Source organism: Microtus ochrogaster, assembly GCF_000317375.1.
Source record: "Microtus ochrogaster isolate Prairie Vole_2 chromosome 6 unlocalized genomic scaffold, MicOch1.0 chr6_random_2, whole genome shotgun sequence".
In the NCBI taxonomy this organism is placed as follows: domain Eukaryota; kingdom Metazoa; phylum Chordata; class Mammalia; order Rodentia; family Cricetidae; genus Microtus; species Microtus ochrogaster.
This window is the reverse complement of record NW_004949095.1, coordinates 13,066,253-13,090,081: the sequence shown is the minus strand read 5'-3', so window position 1 is coordinate 13,090,081 and position 23,829 is coordinate 13,066,253. Positions and strand designations below refer to the sequence as shown.

Sequence of the window (23,829 nt, the reverse complement as noted above, 5' to 3'; positions counted from 1 at the left end):
ATGGATCATTTAACAAAAAAGATATTTCCACAGCAGAAAAAGCAATTTCCTTTTCATTTTTTAAAGGTTCTAAAAAAAAAAAAAACCAACCTTTTTCAGTTAATTGTCATAGCATGGAACATAAAAAACTTTGCAAATTCACTCGTTCTGTGGGATAAGTTCAAATATAAACAATGAACACTAATATATCTGTCCAAAGTACATATGTAGAATAATTTTGGGTTAATTAAAAGTAAACAGGTTATCTTCTTATGTCACTTAAACATCAAAATGAAAACAAATAATATAGTTATTAGTTGTCCCAAGGAAGGGAAATGTTGGTCCATATAATTTACATATAAATTCCTCAACTAGATACATGACCACCATCTGTTAAATATACATGAGCTTTTCTTCTAGTCCTCACAGCAAGTCTCTATGGATCAGAAACGCCATTGAAAACCGAGTGGTCACTATTTTAAGTGGTTCACTGAGATTATTTACCGTATCTGTAAAAAAATAAAACAAAACAAAAATTGGTTGAATTATAAATGTAGTAGATCAGGTTGCCACTTTCAGAAAGTCAAAGACTGAATTATCATCAGAATGTCTACCTAAGCGAGGGGAAGCATGTTTTTAGGGCTTGCTATAGTTCTCTACTGTCTGGCTAAAGCTGAACCTTAAAGTTTAATAGCAGAAAGGTAAGACAGATAAGTTTTCAGTAGAACAGTTTGTTTCCACACCCTCATGCCTTTCCATTGGCTCTACAGGGTTTCACTTCTAAAAAGCACAACCTGCATATGAGCTAGTTGGACAGCACAGTAGGGCTTCCAAATTACACAAATCATCACATGAGTATCTTTAAATACTTTAGTCTTTTTAAAAAGTAAGTTATTCAAATGAATGTTTTCCAATGTGAAAAGACAACTACCACATGACATCCTATCAAATACTGATTTTACACACCCAGTGCAGAGAGCTGTACAGAGAAATCAAGTGAACTAAGTCAACCCATGTTTGGGTTTTCTTTTTATACTAACTTGAAAGAGATCTGATGACACTGTGGGGAGCCACATAAACATGGCAAGCTGTTACATCACAGCTCAATTTTACTGATTCTTCTTGAAATTTTCATGGCAAGAAAGCTCTTTACAATAATTATCTAACACTGTTCTCTTTGTGGCTTTAATTTTAGTGCTGACTAGAATTTATAAGTCTCTCCAGGCTGGATGGGATCAACAGTAAAATGAAGGCTGGGAATGTTCACTGGGCTTTGACAAATGAAAGCCTTAAAAAAAAATGAGTACCATTTCAATACAGTCTTGGAAGCAGAAGTCAAGATTAACATAAATTTAAGGATGTTATGGGAAATGAGGGAATAAGGTAAAATATAGACCTTAAGAAAACACCAACACAAAACTGGCTGCAAAAAGGAAGGGTGGCTGCAGTGTCTAGGAAAAGTCGCGCGCATGAGAGGGAGGCACCTCCAAGTATAAGATAAAGAAGTCAACTCAGATTGCTTATTTAACTACAATAAAATATTTTATCCTATAACATATTTGTATCTGTGCCAAATATTTTTACATTAAAGCTGAGGCTACTGCCAGGCAGTGGTGACACACACCCTTAATCCCTGAAAGAAAAAAGCTGGTGGATCTCTGAGTTCGAGGCCAGCCTGGTCTTCAGAGTGAGTTCCAGGACAGCCAACGCTGCAAAGAGAAACCCTGTCTCGAAGAAGACTGAAGTTATCATTAGAGCTACCATTCATTTACATTCTAAAAGAAAACACCCAGTATACCAATCTAGACATATCTTCCATTTCTCAGTGAGGGGAGCTGGAGCACACAAGGTCATGCACAGCTCTGATATGGCTCACGGCTGTCCTCACTGTTTAAGGTCATACACAGCACTGATATGGCTCATGGCTGTCCTCACTGTTTAAGGTCATACACAGCACTGATATGGCTCACAGCTGTCCTCACTGTTTAAGCAGATTCACACGTAGAACTTTATGATGCCTCTTATTCCCATGGTACAAATTTTATCAACAATGACATTGTGATATATTTGAAAATGGTAAATATGCTTCCCTAAGAGTATTAAGTATTTTATGTTTATTAGCTCCATTTTTATCAAGATATGGTATACTGGTAAAGATTCTCTCTACATATACATATACACGCACATGTGTGCGCTGCACACACACACACACACACACACACACACACACACACACACGAGACTATCTATCTACCATCTACCTCTATCTATCTATCTATCTATCTATCTATCTATCTATCTATCTATCTATCTATCTATCTATCTATCTATCATTTCTCTATTCTGACTTAGATCAAAGCTAAAACAACATTGTATCAATAATTCAAAACCACAGTGAGGTAGTCTAATCTAAAAAGCAGCTGGCATCAAATATGATGAATTTCCAAAATAAAATCTGGGAAATTAACAAGAAAGTTCCTGCTGTTAATTGTCTACTTCACAATGACACCACTAACAGAAATGTTAGCCCAGTTTATTTTCAATGAACTAGTTAATTGATTTCTAAAAATGTTTGTTTATTAAAAGAGGTTGCTAGCCGGGCGATGGTGGCGCACGCCTTTAATCCCAGCACTCGGGAGGCAGAGGCAGGCGGATCTCTGTGAGTTCGAGACCAGCCTGGTCTACAGAGCTAGATCCAGGACAGGCTCCAAAGCCACAGAGAAACCCTGTCTCGAAAAACCAAAAAAATAAAATAAAATAAAATAGGTTGCTAAGCTCCCAAGAGTACTGAAGGTGGCAAGCGGGCTGTATCAGCAGTACACAGCTAAGGTTAAACCAAGGCACATACTAGCCTAAGGTTCAAGTCCCAAAGAACTCTACAAAGTTTCCGAGAAAAATCTTTAGGATCAGCCAGTTTCCCACCTAAAATGTAGATCATCCCTATACTTTAAAATGTCCCAGCATCAACAATGATGTGAAGACATTTGTACTTCCTCATTATTAAGTACCTCATAAAACTAATCTAAATATAGAACAAAAGTTATCAAATAACTGAAAAAAATAATTTGCATGAAATTTGATTCATTTTTTAGGCACTGACAGCACTTCCCCTTCTTTTACATGCTTCTAAAAGTGAAATGATCTTGGACGGCACAGAGACCAGCCTGTGCTCTGTGGTGATTTACAAACCTCTCTCAAGAGCCTCGGCTTAAAAGTTGAAAGCCAAAGATCTACACTCAGATAGCAAAATTTTCTAGATCTTTACAGAATACAAATATTGTGTTGTCACTCAATAGTTCTAATTGGGTTTACATAATTTTTTCATATTTCATAAAATAAAATCAGATTTTTTTTGTAGAGAGAATACTTACTGCGATAATATCTAATGTGTTATCACAGACTTTCCGGATTTCATTATTCTTATCATGCATCAGGTCTATGAGATATGCTGGAGCTTCTGAATGAAAGTGGTTAAAGACACAAAATGAACTGAGATTGTAGCTCTTCAGTTATATAGAAATTACACACACCATTATGGCAGCACAATTGCTTTCTTTCTTTTTTTAAAAAATTTATTTCGGGCCAGAAGAGGGCACGAGATCTCATTATAAATGGCTGTGTGCCACCATGTGGTTGCTGGGAATTTAACTCAGGACCTTTGGAAGAGCAGTCAGTGCTCTTAACCTCTGAGCCATCTCTCCAACCCCCATAATTGCTTTCTTGATCTGTCATGTCCATGATATTCAGGAAACATTTCATATGAAAGTGAATAACATCAACTAATCACTCGAATCTCATATAGTTGCTATAGTAAAAAAGAAAAAGAACTGGAAAAATTATGTCATTTTAAATAAGGCATTTTAAAACAGAATTTAAAGAAATAGTAAAATATATATGACAAATATAAATCAGAATTAGAAAACCCAAGGAAACGGAAGTTCAATAAAGAACATGAAAGAGAAAATGAACATAAAGATAAACACAACAGACTCTTAAGAGAAGTATAAGGCAGACAATAAGACAACTTATATATAAAAACTAAATGGACCACAAGGTTAGAAAATTTAAAACACAATAAGGATAGGCAAGAGAGTTAGAAAGACAGCTCACAGTAGAGTGCTAGTCTTATAACTTGAGAACCTAAACTCATTTCCTAGAAACTATATTTAAAAAGTGGGTGTGAAGGTGTGAGCTTGTAACCTCAGTGCTGGGAAGGTGGTAAGTGAACCCGGGACGCACTGACCAGTCAGCCTGTCTACTTGTTGTGTTCCAGGCTAATGAGAGGTCAGGTATGGAAGAGTAAGAGAGATGGTTCCTGAGGAAAGACAGCTACGGTCATCCCCTGGCCTCTACACACACACACACACACACACACACACACACACACACACACACACACACACACACACACACACACACACACACACACGTGCCTATCCACTTGCACAGACACATGCACCTATACACACAGGAACATGTAGACACAATACACAATAAATAAAAAATAGATAAGGAACTGCAAATTTAAATCCCTAAGACAAAATCCAAAGCAATAGAATATAATAAATAATAGAAACTAATTCAAGAGAACTTTCCAGGGGGTTGGGGAAACTTTATATGTGAAAAGTACATTTGAAAAATTTTACTGTGGTTTCTAAGTCTACTTACAGCAAAACAACTTGATGCTAAAGAAAGTAAACATTCTTTTAGTTTTTCTGCCCAAAAGACCTAATCACTCTAGGACAAAGGAAATTAAACTGTTCTCAAAATTAGGATAGTAAGAACTTTAACTACAGAGCTCTCCTTGGAAGCAATGCAAAATGGATGGCAAATGCCTCTAAATTGCCAAAGAGAATAAGTGTCAACCCAGAATTCGATATTTTGCTAAATTATCAGTAAAATGAGAAGCTGTTATTTTCAGATAACCCTATTTTATCATTTATATATTTACTACATATAAAAATACCTCATTATAGGTAGAAGTCAATTCAAGAGCATAACAACATAGAATACAAGCAGAGATAGGAGCCAAGGAAATGAAACAAATATATAAATTTCAGGTAAGCACTCATTTTTAAAAGGTAATAATTAAAACGTTAAGTTGTATGGAAATATTTTACAACATACACTCACACGAATTTGAAGGGAGATTCTCTGAACATCTACACAATGTTGCTTCTAGAGGCAGTGAGTTACTAAATAAAATCCCCAGTGTCATGTGGGAGACCTCCTGATTTGTTTTTGGTCAGGGAGACAGACCATGAAGGCCTCCAAAACAAAACATGCTCTTGTCATTACTGTTGAGGGTCCACAAAAAGCAGATGATAAGACCTTAACTACATAAGACAAAACACAACTTAGTTGTAAGATATTGAGAAGCTGAGTGGCAATTGAGGTGGGAAGCATCTCCTTGCTGGCTGGCCTTCAAAGTGCCAGAAGGTGATACAATGGCTGCCAGGAGAAAAATGGTATCGAAGGGCTTACCACTTTCTCAGCTCTATGAACAACAAAATCAATTTGCCAGGCAAGATGAGCCCATCTGTGTAACAGTCATGACTGTTATGGGGGAAACTAAACACTGTCTTCTTGATTGAGGCCTGCTTCATAGGAGAGAACCCATGCCAGACACTGCAAACTCAGTCAAAAACCCAAGCCTGGAAGTATTATAGGCTCTAGAGAACACTGACTACTGTTGTTTAGATAAACTGATAAGGCATCAAACGACCTTCTAAGTATCTATGTTTATACACAGAGGTAAATGCTAGTCTTAGCCCCTGTAAGTGAAGCCCGATTTAGAACTCACAAAAATCTTTTAAGATAAAATAGGTTGTCTTTTCAAGAAGTCCCCTAGTAACACATGACTTGTCATTCTGTTTTATGTCTTAACCTTTCATAAATAATTTTTTATGGGCTAAAGAGACACCTTAGTCTTTAAAGGCTATACTCACTACCAAAGCTTCAAGAATACTTTGATGTTTTGTCTGTGTTCTGAAAATTTGAGTGAAGGAGAATTCAAAGTTAACAGACTAATCATTTGGTGGAGGATTCAGGCTGAAAAATCTTTCTGCTGCTTTTAGCTGCTTGTGTGTGTGTGTGTGTGTGTGTGTGTGTGTGTGTTTTGGAACAAATAGCAAAGCTGTGGAAAAGATACAGATTGATCAGGAGTAGGAGTGCAATTACAGCTTAACATAGAGAGGCTCTGGGTGCTAAAGAGATCAATAATATTAAGAAAAAGTGAAGTAATTTTCAGTCAGACAATAGAACAATAGGAGAGGAGCTTTGAAGGCATTTCTATGGACTCCATCCATTACAGGTTCTACAATGCAAAACTTCAAACTAAGACTTCCCTCTGAAAACAGCAAGTCTCCAGGACACCCTCCTGAAAAAAAAAAAAAAAACAGCAACTCAGGAGAACAGAGATACCAGTGCAAGGGGGATATACTAGCATTCAAGTGGATGTGTGCCCCGTCATTGTCCACATGGACTGGTTTTGCAAATGTGCAAAATGAGGATTTATGGCCTTATGGAGGGTTGCAACAAGGTTCCAGAGAGAGTCCATGAAGGCAAGCGGGGTGTGGATGTCTTGGATTTCCTTCAGGAAGCCCCTCTGAGGCTTATATATGAAGTTGTGAGAGAACAGTTGAAATGGAGACTCTTGTTGTTGGAGATAGCAGGAATGCTACAGGCACCATTTTCTAGGCTAGTCTTGTGTACTTAGTTTGGTCTGTGGTCTGTTAGCTGAAGTGGAGGTTTACACTGGTGGCATTTACAGAGGTTCTGATTCTGGAATACTGCCGATTTCAGATTTCCTTTATTTCGTACTACTTTTATGCAAACAATTGCCATAGAAGAGAAACTGCCATTTAAATTCATTTCTAAGTCTGCTGTTTTCTACAGCATTTCAACATTTGAAAGAAAATACCAAAACCGAATGTTTCTGCAATTGTAAATGGTTAAATATTTTAAACATTGAAAGGATACGTGTTTCCTTGATTATGACATCTCTTGTGGCCTGATGGAAAACCATCTGGTAGAAGACATAAATTATCTGACACACAAATTCATCATCTTCTTGCTGAGCTGAAAGGAAACAGAAGCTTCCATGACAGAATTCTGTATTTATACACTGAACTTAAAACATTTGGGAAACAACAGAGTGATAGTGACAGGCAGACAAACAACAGCACTTGAGTTAATCACCACCCCATGTTGATTTCACATGGAAAAAGCACTGACAAAAGGATGCCTTCTAGAGTTTAAGTCTTAATTAGGAATTGATCTACTGGGGTAGAATTCAGCTCAGTGATAAAGCACTTGCCTAGTATTTATGACAACCTGGGTTTGACCCCAGAAGCTCAAGAAAAGAAAAAGAAAATGGACTATTATAAAAAGACATTTTGGTGAATATTATTCACCAAGTTACACTTTACATATATTGGCTTAAAAGAGGTATTTTTATTTCAATCCAATTATAATGATAAAATGCTATCATAAAGGCTACTTATATTTATATTTTATGATGATATAAATAATATAATAAATATTTAATATGATAAACTTGTAATTTAACAGTAAATGTGATTTACTGATAGAGTAATTTTGCCATATACTCTTGGCAACAGTTCAATGACATGTTAGAAACATATTTCCTGGGAAACAGTGTCTAGCTAGCCATGTGTATTAAACTGTGAGCCTCTTCACGTCTAACCTGCCTAAGATGATTTCCAACACTAACTTCTTAAATTACTCAGACTGTCCACCAATCTCTTTCCACATAGGCTTTGCTCTACAAGACTTTAAACACTGGAAGTGTACATGATCCTTTTCTCCTATACAGTTAAGAAAATTCTACATATCACCTTGTGGTAAGTACATACTAGAGAATATGCAAACACAGTGAAACTAAGCTGCTACTAACTTAAACACCTCAGCACTCTCAGTTAAACTGCAGCAGAGCATTCTGAGACACGGGTCATGTTCTAACTCCCTGCAGCTTCACGAGATCTTCACCTTCTGTCCACTACATTGTCTTCATTTTCACAACCCAACTATCTAGAGTCTTTTAATTAGTTCTAATCTATGAACTTCTGGCTGTGGGAAGGGTATATTAAAGTAAATATGTACATATTACATTTCTGAAATGGAATACTTTGAAATATGACTATATTATTAGATGGTCTTGTAAAATATTAAATTACAAAGCAAATTAAAAAAATCAGAAAAGAAAATATATAATAGACTCAAATAAGTAATTCATTTTATTGGCCATGCCCAACCTAAATGAACAATAAACACAAACTAGAGGTCAATTTCATTGATTACTGGGGAAAGTTAAGTTAACAACACAAGGAGATAACGGTAGGAAGGCTTCACCTAATGGACTGACAGGGCTGAGAGTGGCGGTGGCTGAGTAGCTTTAACTGTCCTGCACTGGTAACTGGACCTGAAGCAGACACAACCACACTGGGAAACAGACTGCACCATTTACTGAAAGCTAAACATAATGCCAACTCTCTGACCAGCAAGTCTCCTTTTAGATACACACCTGATAGAAACAAGCACAAACACTAATGGCCAAAGGAAAGGCTTTGGAAACATTATTTGTAATAGTTACTCTTCCATATGCCCCATATCACAAAACCCATCAATGATACAATAGATAAGCATATATTTATAATACTATATATGGCAATGGAAAAGAGAAAGCCTATACGTAACATAGATGGATCTCATAAATCAGCCCAATTTTATGTACATAGTTAAAAACTAAGCAAAGTCAAATTATCAGTGATATTATTCAAGACCAGAAAGATAAACATTTCTTCTCTGATATGGATACTAGCTTTAACTCTTGTGTTTTAACATGCAGCGCAAATGGAAGCCAGGAAACTAGAAAGGGTCTTGTGAGGATATGTAAGGGAGAGGAAATAAGAGATTGCAGGTGACGCCAAAGCAGTGAGTGAATATAGGAGTGGAAAGACTTAGTAGGGAGGGGCATAGGGTGTGGGGGAAGCCACGGAGTGAAGGACAGGCTAATGAAAGGAAAGAGCTATGAAAAGCCACATGGAAACCTACTGTTCACAACACAACACGTAAGTGGAGGTGCAGCAGAACACATGTGCAATGGAAGAAGAGGTCCAAACACTGGGGGTTAAAGGAGAAAGTGAGAATGGGGGTGAGGGCATAGGAGAGAGAGGCAGGTAAACCAAAATGAAGGATGTATGAAACCCTTTATGGAAACTCACTAGTTACTATGCTAATTTCAAAATATAACTTAAAGAACAAAGAGAGAATAAAATTACCCTATATGGGTTCCAGAAGACAGATTAATAGCTAAAAATTGCAGTAGAAGGCATGGAATACCTCCCAGTGAGTTTTTGGTGCCCAAAGGTCTCTAAAAATACAGGCTATTGTTATTGTTCTTTGTTACCCACCATAACCACATGGTAAGACTCTACTGCTAAAGACAGTGTACATTTTGGCTTCAGGACACTAAATCTAATCTCCAACTGACTGGGAAATTTCCTGTTGTCTAGTTTTCACAGAGCCAAAGTGCTATGAATGCTACTGGGAGAGAAAAGACATCAATGAACTAACCTAACACCAGACTCTGCATAGAAAGTACAACACCAATCTGCCAGAAAAGATGTGCCTCTTAGTACATAGTGGCAATAATGTTGTGAGATAACTAACCACCTTCTGAGTTTGAGGCCTGTCCCATAAAAAGGAATTTCATGCCTGGTACTATAATCCCAGTCAAAGCTCACAGTTAGAAAGGTCATAGACCCTCTGCTAAACGGCCATGCTGTCGAATAGCCTTCTAAGTATTTATGCTTATGCCATAGATCCAGGTTCTTGTCAGGTTTGGTTAGAAAAGCTCAATCCTGCAGTGAACAGCAGGCAACAGAGATATGCAGAACTGTTCAAAGTCTGAGAAAAAGAGACTTAAGTGCTTCACCCTAATGGGACATCTCAATTTCCTGGACTACTAACATGGCTCAGGTAACACTATGGAAGCAGAGGTGGAAAGAATATCAAGAGCCAAGTGATGGGGAGGGTGCTGTGCAATGCTGTTTTCTGGACATCGCATGCCTAGTGCAATAATGCATACATAGTAGCCACGGTTGCCTGTCTAAGACCCACCACATCCAGCTAGCTCCACCCCTTACTGAGGAGCTACTAGCAGTGAACAGCTGCTGGAGAGGGAACAGTTGCTCACTCTTTTGAGGAAGTAGCCATTGCTAGGTTTCCCAGTGGATGGCCACACCTATGCACATAAGGGCAGCACTAACTGGATTTAATGGGTTATAAAAAAATGAAGTTAGAAAATGTGGTACATTTACACAATGGAGTACTACACAGCAGAAAAAAATAACGACATCTTTACTCTTTCAAGAAAATGGATGGAGCTAGAAAACATCATTTAGAGTGAGGTAACCTAGACCCAGAAAGACAATTATCACATATACTCACTTATAAGTGGCATTTAGACATAAAGCAAAGAAAACCAGCGCACAAATCACAATGCCACAGAACTTAGACAACAATGAGGACCCTAAGAGAGACATAAATAGATCTAATCTACATGGGAAGTAGAAAAAGACAAGATCTCCTGAGTTGATGTGGGAGTGTCATATATTAATCTGTTGATTTCATTGGTTAGGCAATAAAGAAACTGCTTGGCCCTGAGAGGTTAAAACATAGGTGGGAGGAGTAAACAGAACAGAATGCTGGGAGGAAGAGGAAGTGAGCTCAGAGAGACACCATGCTCCCCTCTCCTGGGAGGATGCTAGAGCTCTGCTCTCTGAGGCACACGCGATGAAGCTCCAACCCACGATGGACGTAGGCTAGAATCTTTCCCGGTAAGACTGATGCTACACAGATTATTAGAGAATTAGCCTGTAAGGGCTAGAGTTAATAGGCCAAGCAGTGTTTAAATGAATACAGTTTGTGTGTTGTTATTTCGGGGCATAAGCTAGCAGGTGGCAGGGGTGCTGGGGACGCAGCCCGCCGCTCCTATTACTACACTGAGTAAACTGGGGACCTTGAGAGAGGGTTGAAGGGGAGGGGAGAGGCAGGGAGGGGAGCAGAGAAAAATGTAGCGCTTAATAAAATCAATAAAATAAAATAAAAAATGAAGTTGGAAAGAGAGTGTCTTGAGGAGGGCATGAAAAAAGCTAGAGGGGGAAATGGGATGATCATATTTTATTGTACACATATGTGAAATTCTCAGGAAGAATGTTCAGAAGATAGAAATCTCTCAATGGAAACATTAATGATTGAGAAAACAGCAGATGCACTTCTAGAGTGCCAGTAATAATTACTTCCCTACATGGGTAATACTGTATGGCTATGTTTACTTTGAGAGGTCACTGAATATAAACCTATAATTTGTGGATTTTCTTTATGTATAGTATACTTCAAAATGTCTACTAAAATTAATAAAATGTATATATATCTTATAAATGGCACTGGAAGGGCTGAGAATAAGAAGTGTGCATTTTTTAGATGTCTCACACTAGCAAGTTTAATTTTCATATAATTAGCTACTTTTAATCTCTAAGATGGAATAGAAAATTACCCCAATGAAACAATGCTAATTTCAGATAAATTTGATCTGAAATGGGAAAATAATGAGCCCTAGACCCTTAAGAGAGATACAAGTAAGGGAAGACTCTAGCTCCCCACTAATATTGTACCCTCACACTATTGTAGCTAGTTCAATTTAAATTAAATTGAAAATTCAGGTCCTCAGTCCTGACAACTTCATTTCAAGTGTTCAATGGTTACATGCGTTGAGAAGGGAAGATAGATATAGGACACTTATTTTTCTGACAGGTTCAGGGGCAATAACTTGTGGATCTAAAAGAAAATATGTTTAGAATCAGCTTCCAAGTTAATGTTCTTACTGAGAAGTTAAGATATAAAAAGAAAGAGTTGTGAACAAAAAAAAACACAACTCAAACCAAAAAAAGTTAGACAGAAAGAAGTGATTCAGTAATACTTGTTGAATCTGGGAAAGGAGGGAAATGCACATGAAATTGGTACAGAATTGCTTCATAGTAATGTCCTTAGCAGCAACCTCAAGTCCTTTCATATTATTCTATCCTATCCTAGTTAGTAGCTTATTTAGTTCATTTTTGATACTACATAATTTAGCTAATTCTATGATTAAAGAAAGAAAATACTGAAGAGATGGCAAAGCATCCTGTGTTCGTGTACTCATTTCACCTTCCAGACATCCCAGATTCGAGATCCACTTCTCTGCTGAGGCTGGTCCCCAGAAAAACACACATAACATGGTAGATTCTGTATTTTACATTTTAAATTTAAAATAATATCCTTTATACATTGGCACGAAAATGTGAGTTACCATTCAGCAGTTCAATGAGTGCTGGGATTATTCCAGATTTTGCTAGAAGTGCAGCACATGAGTCATCCATAGACACAGTTCCGATCATTATAACCACTTCCAAAACAAGGTCATCCTCTGCAGCACCTGGCAAAGTCAAGACAGGGAAGGTTTGCATTGAGTGTCTTGAGGAAACCCATTTGTTCTGTCAAATTTAAGTGCATAGAAAAGATACTAAAAGATGTTAAACCCATCCAATGGATATCTGACATGCTTATAACCTTGTCTTTTTATTTCAGATTTTTTCATGTTTCTCCAGGATAGTCTGTAGAACTGGTGAGACAATAGGATGGTGCAAATATTATATTTGAAAATACAACTGAAAGATATTGTAAGCAGATGGTAGAAGACTCTTTACTGTGTGTGAGCTTCCACATCTGCATGTATACATGGGGGGACACTTGTTAATAAAAAAGACAGTAAAAATCTAAAAACAAAAATAAATAGGGAAGAGAAACTAATGTTAAGAAATCACTCTTAGCTGGGTAGTGGTGATGCACACATCTTTAATCCTAGCACTTGGGAGGCAGAGGCAGGCGGATCTCAGTGAGTTCAAGGCCAGCCTGGTCTAAAGAGTGAGTTCTAGGACAGGCTCCAAAGCTACAGAGAAACCCTGTCTCAGGAAAGCAAAAAACCAAAAAACAAACAGAAAGAAAGAAAGAAAGAAAGAAAGAAAAGAAGAAAGAAAGAAAGAAAGGAAAAGAAAAGAAAAAAAGAAAAGAAAGAAATCACTTTATGACGACTTAGGACAAATGAGGACTTATAGAAAATAGGGGGCTTGGTAATAGTCTTTCTAAAAACAACACTGTTGGAATAGTGTGCTGCCTAGAACAACGGACTCATACAATACTTGGTGAGCAACCCTATCCAAAACCCAGAGCTTAAGCAAAAAATCTGTAACATGGACACAGACCTGGCTTCAGCTTATCTTTGAGGAACGGAACTAGCTTGTACTCCTTTAGAACCAGCTCCCAGTCTAGGTCTGGGATGGTCAGATTTGCCAGAGTTCCCAAACACTCAATTACAAACTCCTCCTCTTCATCACTGGAAATCTGGGCTGCAAGGTCCCCAACATAATCCTGAGGAAGCAGAATCGCAACATAGTTAAAATGTAGGAAGGGATCTAATCTAGTAGCTGCTAGGAAAAAAAAAAGCAAAACAAAACATAGTTCTCAATTTAACTGAGTTAACTTGTTAAGGATCCGATGGTAAGCTCCAGAGAGGGCATGCTGACTGGACAGCTGTAACATTACAATGAGGAGTGGGCTTTCCTTTTCTCTCTCTCTCTCTCTCTCTCTCTCTCTCTCTCTCTCTCTCTCTCTCTCTCTCTCTCTTTCTTTCTTTCCCCAGCATGTTGAAATAAATGATTTTGGTAATTGTGTACAAAGGACCATCGATAAGGGAAGAAGGGATGTTTTCTCCTCTCTGGTCAAAACCTGCAGACCCTTGATTCAGGAAGACTTGATCTCAACTCACAGATCCATCACTTGCTGTGAACCTTAAGGAAACTTCAATTTCTGAAAATAGGATGATTCCTTTTAAGAATATAATGTTGGAACTATCATCTACACAGTAGCTACTTCACATATATTAAAGCAATTATTGTCATTGCTTAGAAATAAATCTTAATATCGTATGGCTGGAAGTTAGATTTCAAGTCAAAGAGAATTTATTTAATACTAATATACTCAACAAATACTAAGTACCTGCTAAATGTGATTAATATTGTTATTGTGGCAGAAATGTTGGGGAAAATATAAAACCTGTTCTCACAATGCATTCAATAAGTCATCAACAGCATTCTGAGACTCTCTATGTGGCAAGCAAATGAAGAAATCAAAGTGGTTAAGTTTTCACTTTTGTACCTGGATAAACTGGACACTTTTGAAAAGATGGTGTGGGAGGTCCTTCTGTCTATGTGTTGCTTTTATTGGCTAATGAATAAACAAACTGCCTTGGTCTATTGATAGGGCAGAACTTAGGTAGGCGGGGAAAACTAAACTGAATGCTAGGAGAAAGGAGGCAGAGGCAGAGAGAAGGCATGTATCCCTGGCCCGAGACAGACGCTGAACCTTGCCCATAAGCAACACTCGCATAGTGATACACAAATTAATGGAGATGGGTTAAATTAAGAGTTAGCCAATAAGAAGTTAGAGCTAATGGACCAAGCAGTGATTTAAGTAATATAGTCTCTGTGTGATTATTTTGGGGCCAAGCAACCGAACGATCAAGCAGCCTTCATTACAACAGAAAGAACATTTAGATAAATTTGCTTCTAATGGAAGTATCAAGCTGATCTACCATCTTTAAGATTTTATAGCCTATTACTGCAGAGTATGGGGATGTGGTATCTGGTAAGTTGTGGTAGGTAATGGAGAAAGAATTCTGGATTAAGCAGGTACAGATGAATAAGAAGATCTGAACATAAGCCTGGGTAATGGGAATGTGGATATATTGTTTATGCTCTCTCTGTTGAAGACACGGATTTCTAACATCAGCTATCCACTGATGTCCAGATGTCAGTATAGACACATTTTCAGAGAAACAAACAGATAACAAAATGACCCTCACTCTGGGAAGCAACACCCAAGCAATAGTTGGTGCAACTGTCCAAAAATGGGAAGCTAAGTGGGTTGGGCTGGAGCAGCCAGGAGGCAGGAAGACTAATTTCTGTCCTTGTTCCTGACATACATGGTGCTGGGCCCTGCAATCACCTGAAGCAGCAGTGTACTTCCTGGTTGCACAATACAACCACTTGTGAAGATTTAGCAAATGCATGCTCAGTCATTTCATTCCCATATGAAGTAAATTAAAGCTCACTAGTACAGAGCAGTAGAATCGTTTGATTAAGACACAACATAGCCGGGCACAGCCCTTTCAAGCTCTCTTACATCTGGGTTATTGGACTTAAATTACCTCAGAAATCCTGACTCTCATAAGAACACATAACAGTAGGAATGACTGATCAATAACCATCCTACCAACTTTAGCAGGATGCCAACTACTCAGTAACTTCTTACTGTAGCTTAAACTGTATTGTTCTCAAAATCTCTGGGTCAAAATTCCCTATTTTGGGCTAGTTCATGATCAGAGAATTTAGGCACTAGGGATATCTGAATTACCTCTTTTGTCTTTTCTTTTTTGTTTGTTTCATCTTTTTGAAGTATTTACAAATTGATGATGTGTGTTCTATAATAGGCACGTGAATAAAGCTTTAACTCTGGAATGGATTTTAAGTAAAGTAATCATGACAGCTAATTTGTCTCAGCACTCAGTTACAGCAGGAGTTTCTCAACACTTCATTATTATCATGGCTCCTTGAGAACAGGGCTCTTTCTGTAGTCCACAGGAGAAACAGTGAGGTTCATGGAGGTTAAAAGACTTGCCCAAGCATCTGTGTCAGACCTTGGGTTCTTTACTATTTTGCTCATTAGCTTTCTCCTTCAGAACTCTGGGGAAACAGTGACATAGTAACAGGAAGCACCCTTGGCAATGCACATGTGTCTGCCATGCTGGGCCTTTGCACTGTACGTCCATCAAAGCAGAGGACAGCAAACCAGGGACTCCAACTACTTTTTGAAGCTAAAGAATTTTTGTTTTGTCCCATATTTTTTTATCATTTATTGCTTACATTTGTGCTGTGTATGTTGTATCATATGGAAGTTAGAGGACAACTTGAAGGAGAAAATGTACCAAACTCATGCAAAATATTAATATGGAAATATATGTATGTATGCATGCATACATGTGCAGACGACTGCATATGCATGGAGGTCAGACACCAACTTAAGGAGTTGGTTCTTTCCAGTGTATGGGTTTTGGGATTAAACTCAGGTTGTCAGAGAGTAATTTAATTAGGTTAAATCACTGTTTTTAACTGTTCACATTAATGGGCTTTGTTATAACACAGTTATGCACAGATATAACAATTCTGATTATATCCACTCCTGTCATTACCTTACTCCTGTCTTCTTCCTTTTCCTAACAGCCTCTTCCAAGGGTTCTTTTTTTTTTCCTTGCAAACACTGTAGACTGAGGGAAGTGAGACTCAGAAAGAGAGATGCCTCTTGTTCTCTTTTGTGGATACCAGTTCTGAATATTTTCTTCATTTAATCGTTTGAGAATTTTACTCATTAGTGTCTTTAAGTTAAGCTCATAAAGGTTCTCCCAAGCGCAGAGGTGGCTTGAGTCCTGAGTAAATGTTTGAAGAGAACCCAGGAAGAGCTTAAGACTAGGGTCTCAAGGTTTTAAGCTGGAAGCTACTCACAATGAACAAACTTTTGGTGGGTCCATCGTGTTGGGAGACATTTCTGATCATCTTCATCAGCAGGGGGTCCTTGAGCTTCAACGCTCTTTTCATGAGCATCTTTAGCCCGTTTCCTAAAACAGAAAAATGGAAATTTCTGGACCACACTGAGGTGACATTAAGCTTAAATGGCTTTTGTTTGGGGTACATCTAATACAATGCGGGATCCCTAAGTATACAATCTGAATCAGACAAATGCGTGTGCTGTGTAACCCAAACACACACCATACAAACTATGCATAGAATATTCTTGTTCCTTCCCGTGCCCTGCCTTTCAATTTTATCTTCCCACACAACTATTTTCCTTCACCCCTTCTTTTGCTTCTCTTATTTATTTTTTTTAGACACAGTTGAGCTTTATGATCTAGAGCTTTATCAAAATAGGCTCATATAGTATATGCTTTCTTGGCTTTGGATTATGTTCCACAAATAAAAAACACTTTTGAAAATTATTATACTTCTAGGACTTCTAAAAATATAAAACTGGAAACATAGAGTTAGAGAAAGGATAGTTTCTACAGCACTGTTAATGCTTGAAAAGAAGGGCAACAAGATAACTATGCAAAAGAGTAGATAATGACAAAATCATAGCTCACTTATGCTTTGAGTTTTAAAATGTTTGCTAATATTGTTTTTGTGCATGTGTGAACATGTTTGCATGCTTGTGTGTGTTATGGCATGAATGTGGAGGTAAGAGGTCAGCTTTGAGTAGTCAGATCTTATATGGATTGAACTTAGGTCAAAAGGTTTGTGTGTCAAGTTCCTTTATCTACCAAGCCCTCTTGTTAGCCCACATTTATAAAAGCATTTTATCATATAGGATGATAGTCAAAATATTATTTTTATAAGACCATTTTATAAAGTATATAGAGAAAAATCACTTTTATTAAAAATTTTATAAAAGCATTATACAAAAATTGATTATATTAGTTTCTGCGTGATAAGAATAAAGATTTAAGGTTTTTGTGCTTGCTCATTTGTATTTTTTATAATGAACATGTACTCATCATAAGTAAACACTGATGGCCAGTAGACATTGAAACATCCTGAGTAAGGTAAGTCATTTTATCAGGATACTATAGAAACAATATCCTCATATTCTTATAGTTCATTACCTTTAAAATAAATGCAAGCTGATTTGTGTACTAAATATTACCAAGGAGCATATCCATCAGAAAAGGATATCCTATGAGACCCATAAGAAGTACTTCCCACAGGTCAGGGAACCCTGATTGCTCTTCGAGCCGATGAGGGAGGATGACTTGATCGGGGGAGGGGGAGGGAAATGGGAGGCGGTGGCGGGGAGGAGGCAGAAATCCTTAATAAATAAATAAATTTAAATAAAAAAAGAAGTATAAGCATACTGAAGAAACTTAGAAGCATATGTTTACATTGTATTCTTTCTTCCTTTTATTATCTATTTCTCATTATATGCAAGTTACCATGTGTTTAAAAGGCTACCTGTGAAGCTCTGTGCACTGACCTTCACAGATGAGCTGGACATTTCTCTTGTTAGCAGCAAGATTAATGCAGAAAGAAATCAGCTCCAAGTCAATCCGTTCATCTGAACATTCAAAGAGCATCTTCATTAACTAGCAAGAAACAAAGTTATATATTATTCAAAACACCAAAACAAGACCCAGAAGTAGAAGTATTAAGTATTCTCTTAAATTATACATTGGAAATAAGGTAATCTACATTTCATTACAAATTGGAAAGCTTTAACTGTTAAATAGCCACAATGAGTAAATAGGTGGTAACAAATAACTAAATGGCCAGTAGTAAATAGGAATTTCCAAGGAGTGTAGAGAATGCTAGGAAACATCAAGCAACACCTCAGCACATTAAGGAACTAAAAATATTGCCTGGAAGCTGGGCAGTTCAAATGAAGAAAACAGCTCATATAAATGTGACAAAGGAGCAAGGAGCACAACTGTTCTGAAGAACTGAAGGAAGCCAGGCACGGCTGATGAAAAAGGGGCTGAGAGGGCTAGAGCTAGATCCTGCAGCTCCTGTAACACGTGAAGGACTCTGGGCTTCATCCTAAGGACACACCAAAATTACTTAACGTTTCTGAGGACAAGAGTCAGGAAATAAAGTATAAATCAGGACAAACTGTTTTGTAACACACAGAGATTAGAATCACATTTTATTTAAATTTACAAAGAAAGATTACACAAAAATAAATAAGTGAGTAAAAAAACATATATGCAGAGGAAAAACTCAACTAAAATGATGGCTACCTGTGCCAGCTATGTTGTGCAATTGGGGTAGAAATAAAAGAACTGATTAGATATATTTAGAGAAGAGAATCAAAGTGGGACTTAATAACTGACTAGATAGTGGGGCTAATGGTGGAAAGGAACCAAAGATGAATCCTGGGATCCTGCATTGAGAATGTTAGGGATGGTGTTGCCAACATCTAGTGAAAACGTTGGAAGCTAAAAAGGGAAAAAAAGTACTTCGGGTTTGACACTGGTGGAGTTTAAGCTGCCAATGAGTCTAACTACAGGCTAGAAGCTATAATCAAGGCCTAAGCTTATGTGTTTATTGGATGTCTATTAGAAACTGCTACATATGGCTGATTTCTAGAGCTGCAGACTACATACTGAAACTTGTCCATCGATAGAAAATGAGAAAAGAAAATCAGATAGACAGATATGAAGAGAGGGCTTGAGAAGTAACAAACAGAAGTCAGGTCAGAAGAGACAAGCTATGTATGCCAATAGTGATTTAGTCATTATGTATATAAGCACGTGTTTCTTTGTGTGAGTGTGCAGGTGCATGGAGGTCACATGACAACCTTGTGGATCCTTCTTCAGGTGCTGCCCATCTTGTCTCTTATTGGAACCTGGAATTCACAAGTGGCCTAGTCTGGCTGACCAGCATTTCCCCACAGCCTCCCTAGAGCTTGGACCATCACTCCAGGCTTTTTCTTTGTTAAAATATGGTTGCTGGGAATCAAAGTCGGGACTTTCTGAGTGTGTGGAAGACATTTTACGACTGGGCTATCTCCCCAGCTCCATGTCAGTAGGTGTAAGTGAGCAGACCTACACAATTCAGAAAACACTCTTCTTGGGGAAATCAACAAGCTAAATTAGTTACATATTAAGTAAAGATATTTTTGGTAAGTCAAAACTGCTTATAAGAGATAAAGATATGAACATATAAGCTTTATAAGATAGATATAATAAAGATAAAACATTTGAAACATTCTAAGACATATAACCTAAATATTTCCATGTTACATTTTAGGAAAATACCTTTTAGAATCACATATTTTCATTAATAAGGTTTATACTATTTCTATTATATTTTTATTTTTTGAGATTATAATTGCATTATTTCCACCATTTCCTTCCTTTCCTCTAATTCTTTCCATGTACTCCACCCCCCACCACAATACTCTCTCAAATTCATGGTCTCGTTTTTTGTTTTTTAAATTCTTATTTTGTATATAGTAAAGTGAATAAGTTTTTATTTTAGAATCTGGTCTGAAAGCTATGGTTTTAATTACTTTCTGTGTTAGTTCCAGATATCTATAAAAAAGTCATACAGTCAATACAGTCAAAATCAATAAACTTTTCTTGTGAGCAACCAATAGCTTGAGAACAAAATTAATGAAAAGCACTATTCTATTCCAATTGTCATGCACAACTCTAATAGCATGGTGGTAATTTATATGCAGAAACTATATAATACTGGCATGTATCATGTCCTCCCCAGAGGGCAGGTCACAAACCACAAATGTGTCATTAATGAATCTCTGAGTAAAAGATCATTAACACGTAGTAATGTGTACTATAAAGAGACTCTAAGCCAAAAATAAAATTATCTTAATTTACTGGATATGTATTTAACAGATCTTCTGTCAGCCAATTAAAAATAAACAAATTAGCAAAAATGCAGGCGATTATCCACTAATTAACATGACTACATTTTCATAATATAATTCAAAATCTGTTACTGCTATCTCCCTTTAGAACTTTTACTAATATAAAACTTTTTATAATGAAAATCTATTACATTGAAGCAATGCTTTAAGAAGGTAAAATATTGTAATAAATATTTACTTCAAATTAGCCCTGAAGTATAAAAATTACCCTTGAAAAATGAGGTTACAGATGACATATTTAGAAGCTATGGATTAAAAAAATAATTTCCTTGCTAAATCTCTTGTAGAAACAATCAGATATGTTTTTAAAATAACATCTGGTTTGAAAAATTTATTATCCCATCTGCAAAACTGAGAGAAAATTTAAGTATGAGTGAAATGTATCCTAATAGAAAATCATTGCTTCATCATAATGAGAACACTTCCATTTTAAAGCACTCAAGTCTAAAACCAGCTTAATTCAAACTCCAAGAGCCACAGTGCGGTTGTCTTTAATTTGATTGCTACCCACGGTACTTCAAACACAAGAGTAATTACTGACAACTAGGAAATATTAAAACTAGATTTGTTCTGTTTTAACTGTCTGTTTTCATCTTTTACTAATCTAACAGGAAAGCACTAAAAGGTCTTCAGCCTGTGCAATGAAGAAGCAATAGTGTTCAATCAGACAAGTCCCATATTGAGTATCAGATACCAAAGACCCAAGACTGAAATCACTGTGTCTAGACTCTCTGGCACCTGACTTCACTTATTTACCAGTGACCAGAGGCCAACCCCCACAGCTCTCTGTATTCTCATACACCTCCACCCCCACCCCCTCTACTCAAACATCTTTGAATGATTATGCCAGAACTGTGCATGCCGCAGGAATCTCTTCTGACTGGCTACTCCCTAGCTCTCTTGTTTGAAGTGATGCTCTGGTTTCTGAACTCAGCAGATAATGGCAGCAAGAGCAGAGAGTGCTGTCAGAAAGGACGTTTGCCAGCATTCAGCTAAAAAGAAGCATGCAGATCAAAGTGGGGCCAAACAGGACAACTGTGGTGGAAAACATGTGGACCACTCTGACGACTCTTGCATGCTGTTCTAGGGCAAAATATTAAATAACACCATGACATCACTACCTAACCATGTACTTTGATTGGCCATTCTATTACCAATAAATACTTTTATAAGCATCTGGATGGCATTTGCACCTATTTAAACAAAACATGCAGCTCAGAGGTCTAAATAACAATGAACTGTTAATGTGTACTTTTAACAATTATTAGACTACAACCATTAACTCCTGGTTATCCAAATATGCTTACCTGAAACAATCCACCCACTGAGCCCATTAAGATCATACATAAAAAAAGATGACCTGAACTCAAATTTTGATGAATAATAACAAATAGGGAAAGAAAATGAGAACACATTGAATAATTACAGGCAATAAAGTACAAAGGAAGAAAAGTGATGCAATACCGGGTGAGATAATGAGGAATGTTGTATGCACACTCACCTATTCTGGACATTTAATATTTTCAGAATGTGAACTCTAACCTAATTACAGGTCTATCCTGTAAAACACTGTACAACACTGCACTATGAATGAGTCAGAAATGATGAGAAAGACTCACATTTTACAAGCCATACTTTTATTTGCAATCTAGACAGCACATACATATCATCTTATGTTCTCTCTGATCACTAAAATAGATGTGAGTCACTGCTGAGCCACTGCATTTCTGCCTTCAGGTTTACTATTGTCTTCTCTGAAAAATTCAAGTGTAATACACCAAGATCTTTATTTTTAATATTTAATGAAAAAATAATATCAGTAATTCAAAAAGAACAAAAGTCCCATTGACCTGTGGACACTGCCACCATGATAGGGCTTTCTCTAATACACAGGTCAATCGGTGTGCTGCCCTCAGAAAGTGTAAAGTCCACTGGAAACACAAATGCTGCCCTGGATAGGAGCACATTTCTAATTTCTGAAGGGTATATTCTATTTTCATTTAACTTTTGTTTTCCTTTCTGTTATTCTTTTATTTTGCAATGAACAATGGTTGACAGCAAAAGCATGTAAGCTTTTATCTAAGTATGACCAAACTGGACAGTGTGAAATAAAATTTATAGGCCTTAAATGTACTTAAGTATATTCTAGACTACTACTTTGTTTAATTAAAATAACTAAAAGTTCCAATATAATATAATTTCGTATTCCTTCAACAATCAACATTTCAGAAAGATAAAAGAAGAGAATAAATAAAAACCTTAAAAACTGTCAAAATTTTATGATCTCCTGACAAAACTGGGAGCATGGGGGTGGGGGAAGGAAGGGAGGGTGGAAGGGGAGGAAGGGGGAGAAAAAAAGGAGGGAGGACAACTTGAGGGAACAGGGTGGTGGAGAAGGGGGAAGGACAGAGATGGAGAGCAAGGAAAGAGATATCTTGATTGAGGGAGCCATTATGGAGCTAGCAAGAAACCTAGCACTAAAGAAATTCCCAGGAATTCACAAGGATGACCCCCAGTTAAGACCCTAAGCAATAGTTGAGGCGGGGGGCGATCTGGCCTTGCCCTGTAGGCAGACTGATGAATATCTTAAATGTCACTGTAAAACCTTCATCCAGCAACTGATGGAAACAGAGGCACAGATCTGCAGTGGAGCACTGGGCTGAGCTCCCAAAGTACAGTTGAAGAGATGGAGGAGCGAGAATATGAGCAAAGGGGTCAAGACCATGATGGGGACACTCACTGAAAGAGTTTACCCGAGCCTAAGGGAGCTCATCAACTCCAGCTGGGCAGGGAAGGAATAAGCCTGGGACCAAACTAGTCCTTCTGAATGTGTGTGACAGTTGTATGGCTGAGGTAGACTGCTGGGCCACTGACAGTGGCACCAGGATTTATCTCTGCTGGTTGTATTGGCTTTTTGGAACCCATTCTCTTTGGATGGATTCCTTGTTTAGCCTAGATATAGTAGGGAGGGCCTTGGTCCTTCCTCAAAGCAATGTGCCTTACCCTCTCTGAGAAGTAGATAGTGAGTTGGGTGGAGGGAGAGAGGAAGGGAGGAGGGGAGGGAGTGGGAATTGGAATTGGTATGTAAAATATAAAAAGATAGTTTGCTTTTTAAAAAAAATAAAAATTCGGGTCTTCTATACGATTCCATTGGTCGACTTCTCTGTTTTTATGCCAGTACCACACTGTTTTCATCACTGTAGCTCTGTAATAGAGTTTGAAGTCAGGGATGGTAAT

The 23,829-nt window shown here is 37.5% G+C and overlaps 1 protein-coding gene across 2 annotated transcripts in view; it reads right to left on the bottom strand.

The window, feature by feature from the left end:
- Positions 1 to 23,829, bottom strand: part of Kifap3 (kinesin associated protein 3) — a 147,674-nt gene that overhangs the window by 46,684 nt on the left and 77,161 nt on the right. For both annotated transcript variants that reach the window (XM_005363986.3, XM_005363985.3), the window contains exons 12-17: positions 18,181 to 18,289; positions 16,659 to 16,771; positions 13,305 to 13,470; positions 12,353 to 12,478; positions 6,961 to 7,059; positions 3,351 to 3,436 (exon numbers count right to left, since the gene is read on the bottom strand). In XM_005363986.3, coding sequence (XP_005364043.1) covers positions 3,351 to 3,436; positions 6,961 to 7,059; positions 12,353 to 12,478; positions 13,305 to 13,470; positions 16,659 to 16,771; positions 18,181 to 18,289 — 699 coding nt within the window. The remainder of the gene's footprint in view (positions 1 to 3,350; positions 3,437 to 6,960; positions 7,060 to 12,352; positions 12,479 to 13,304; positions 13,471 to 16,658; positions 16,772 to 18,180; positions 18,290 to 23,829) is intronic.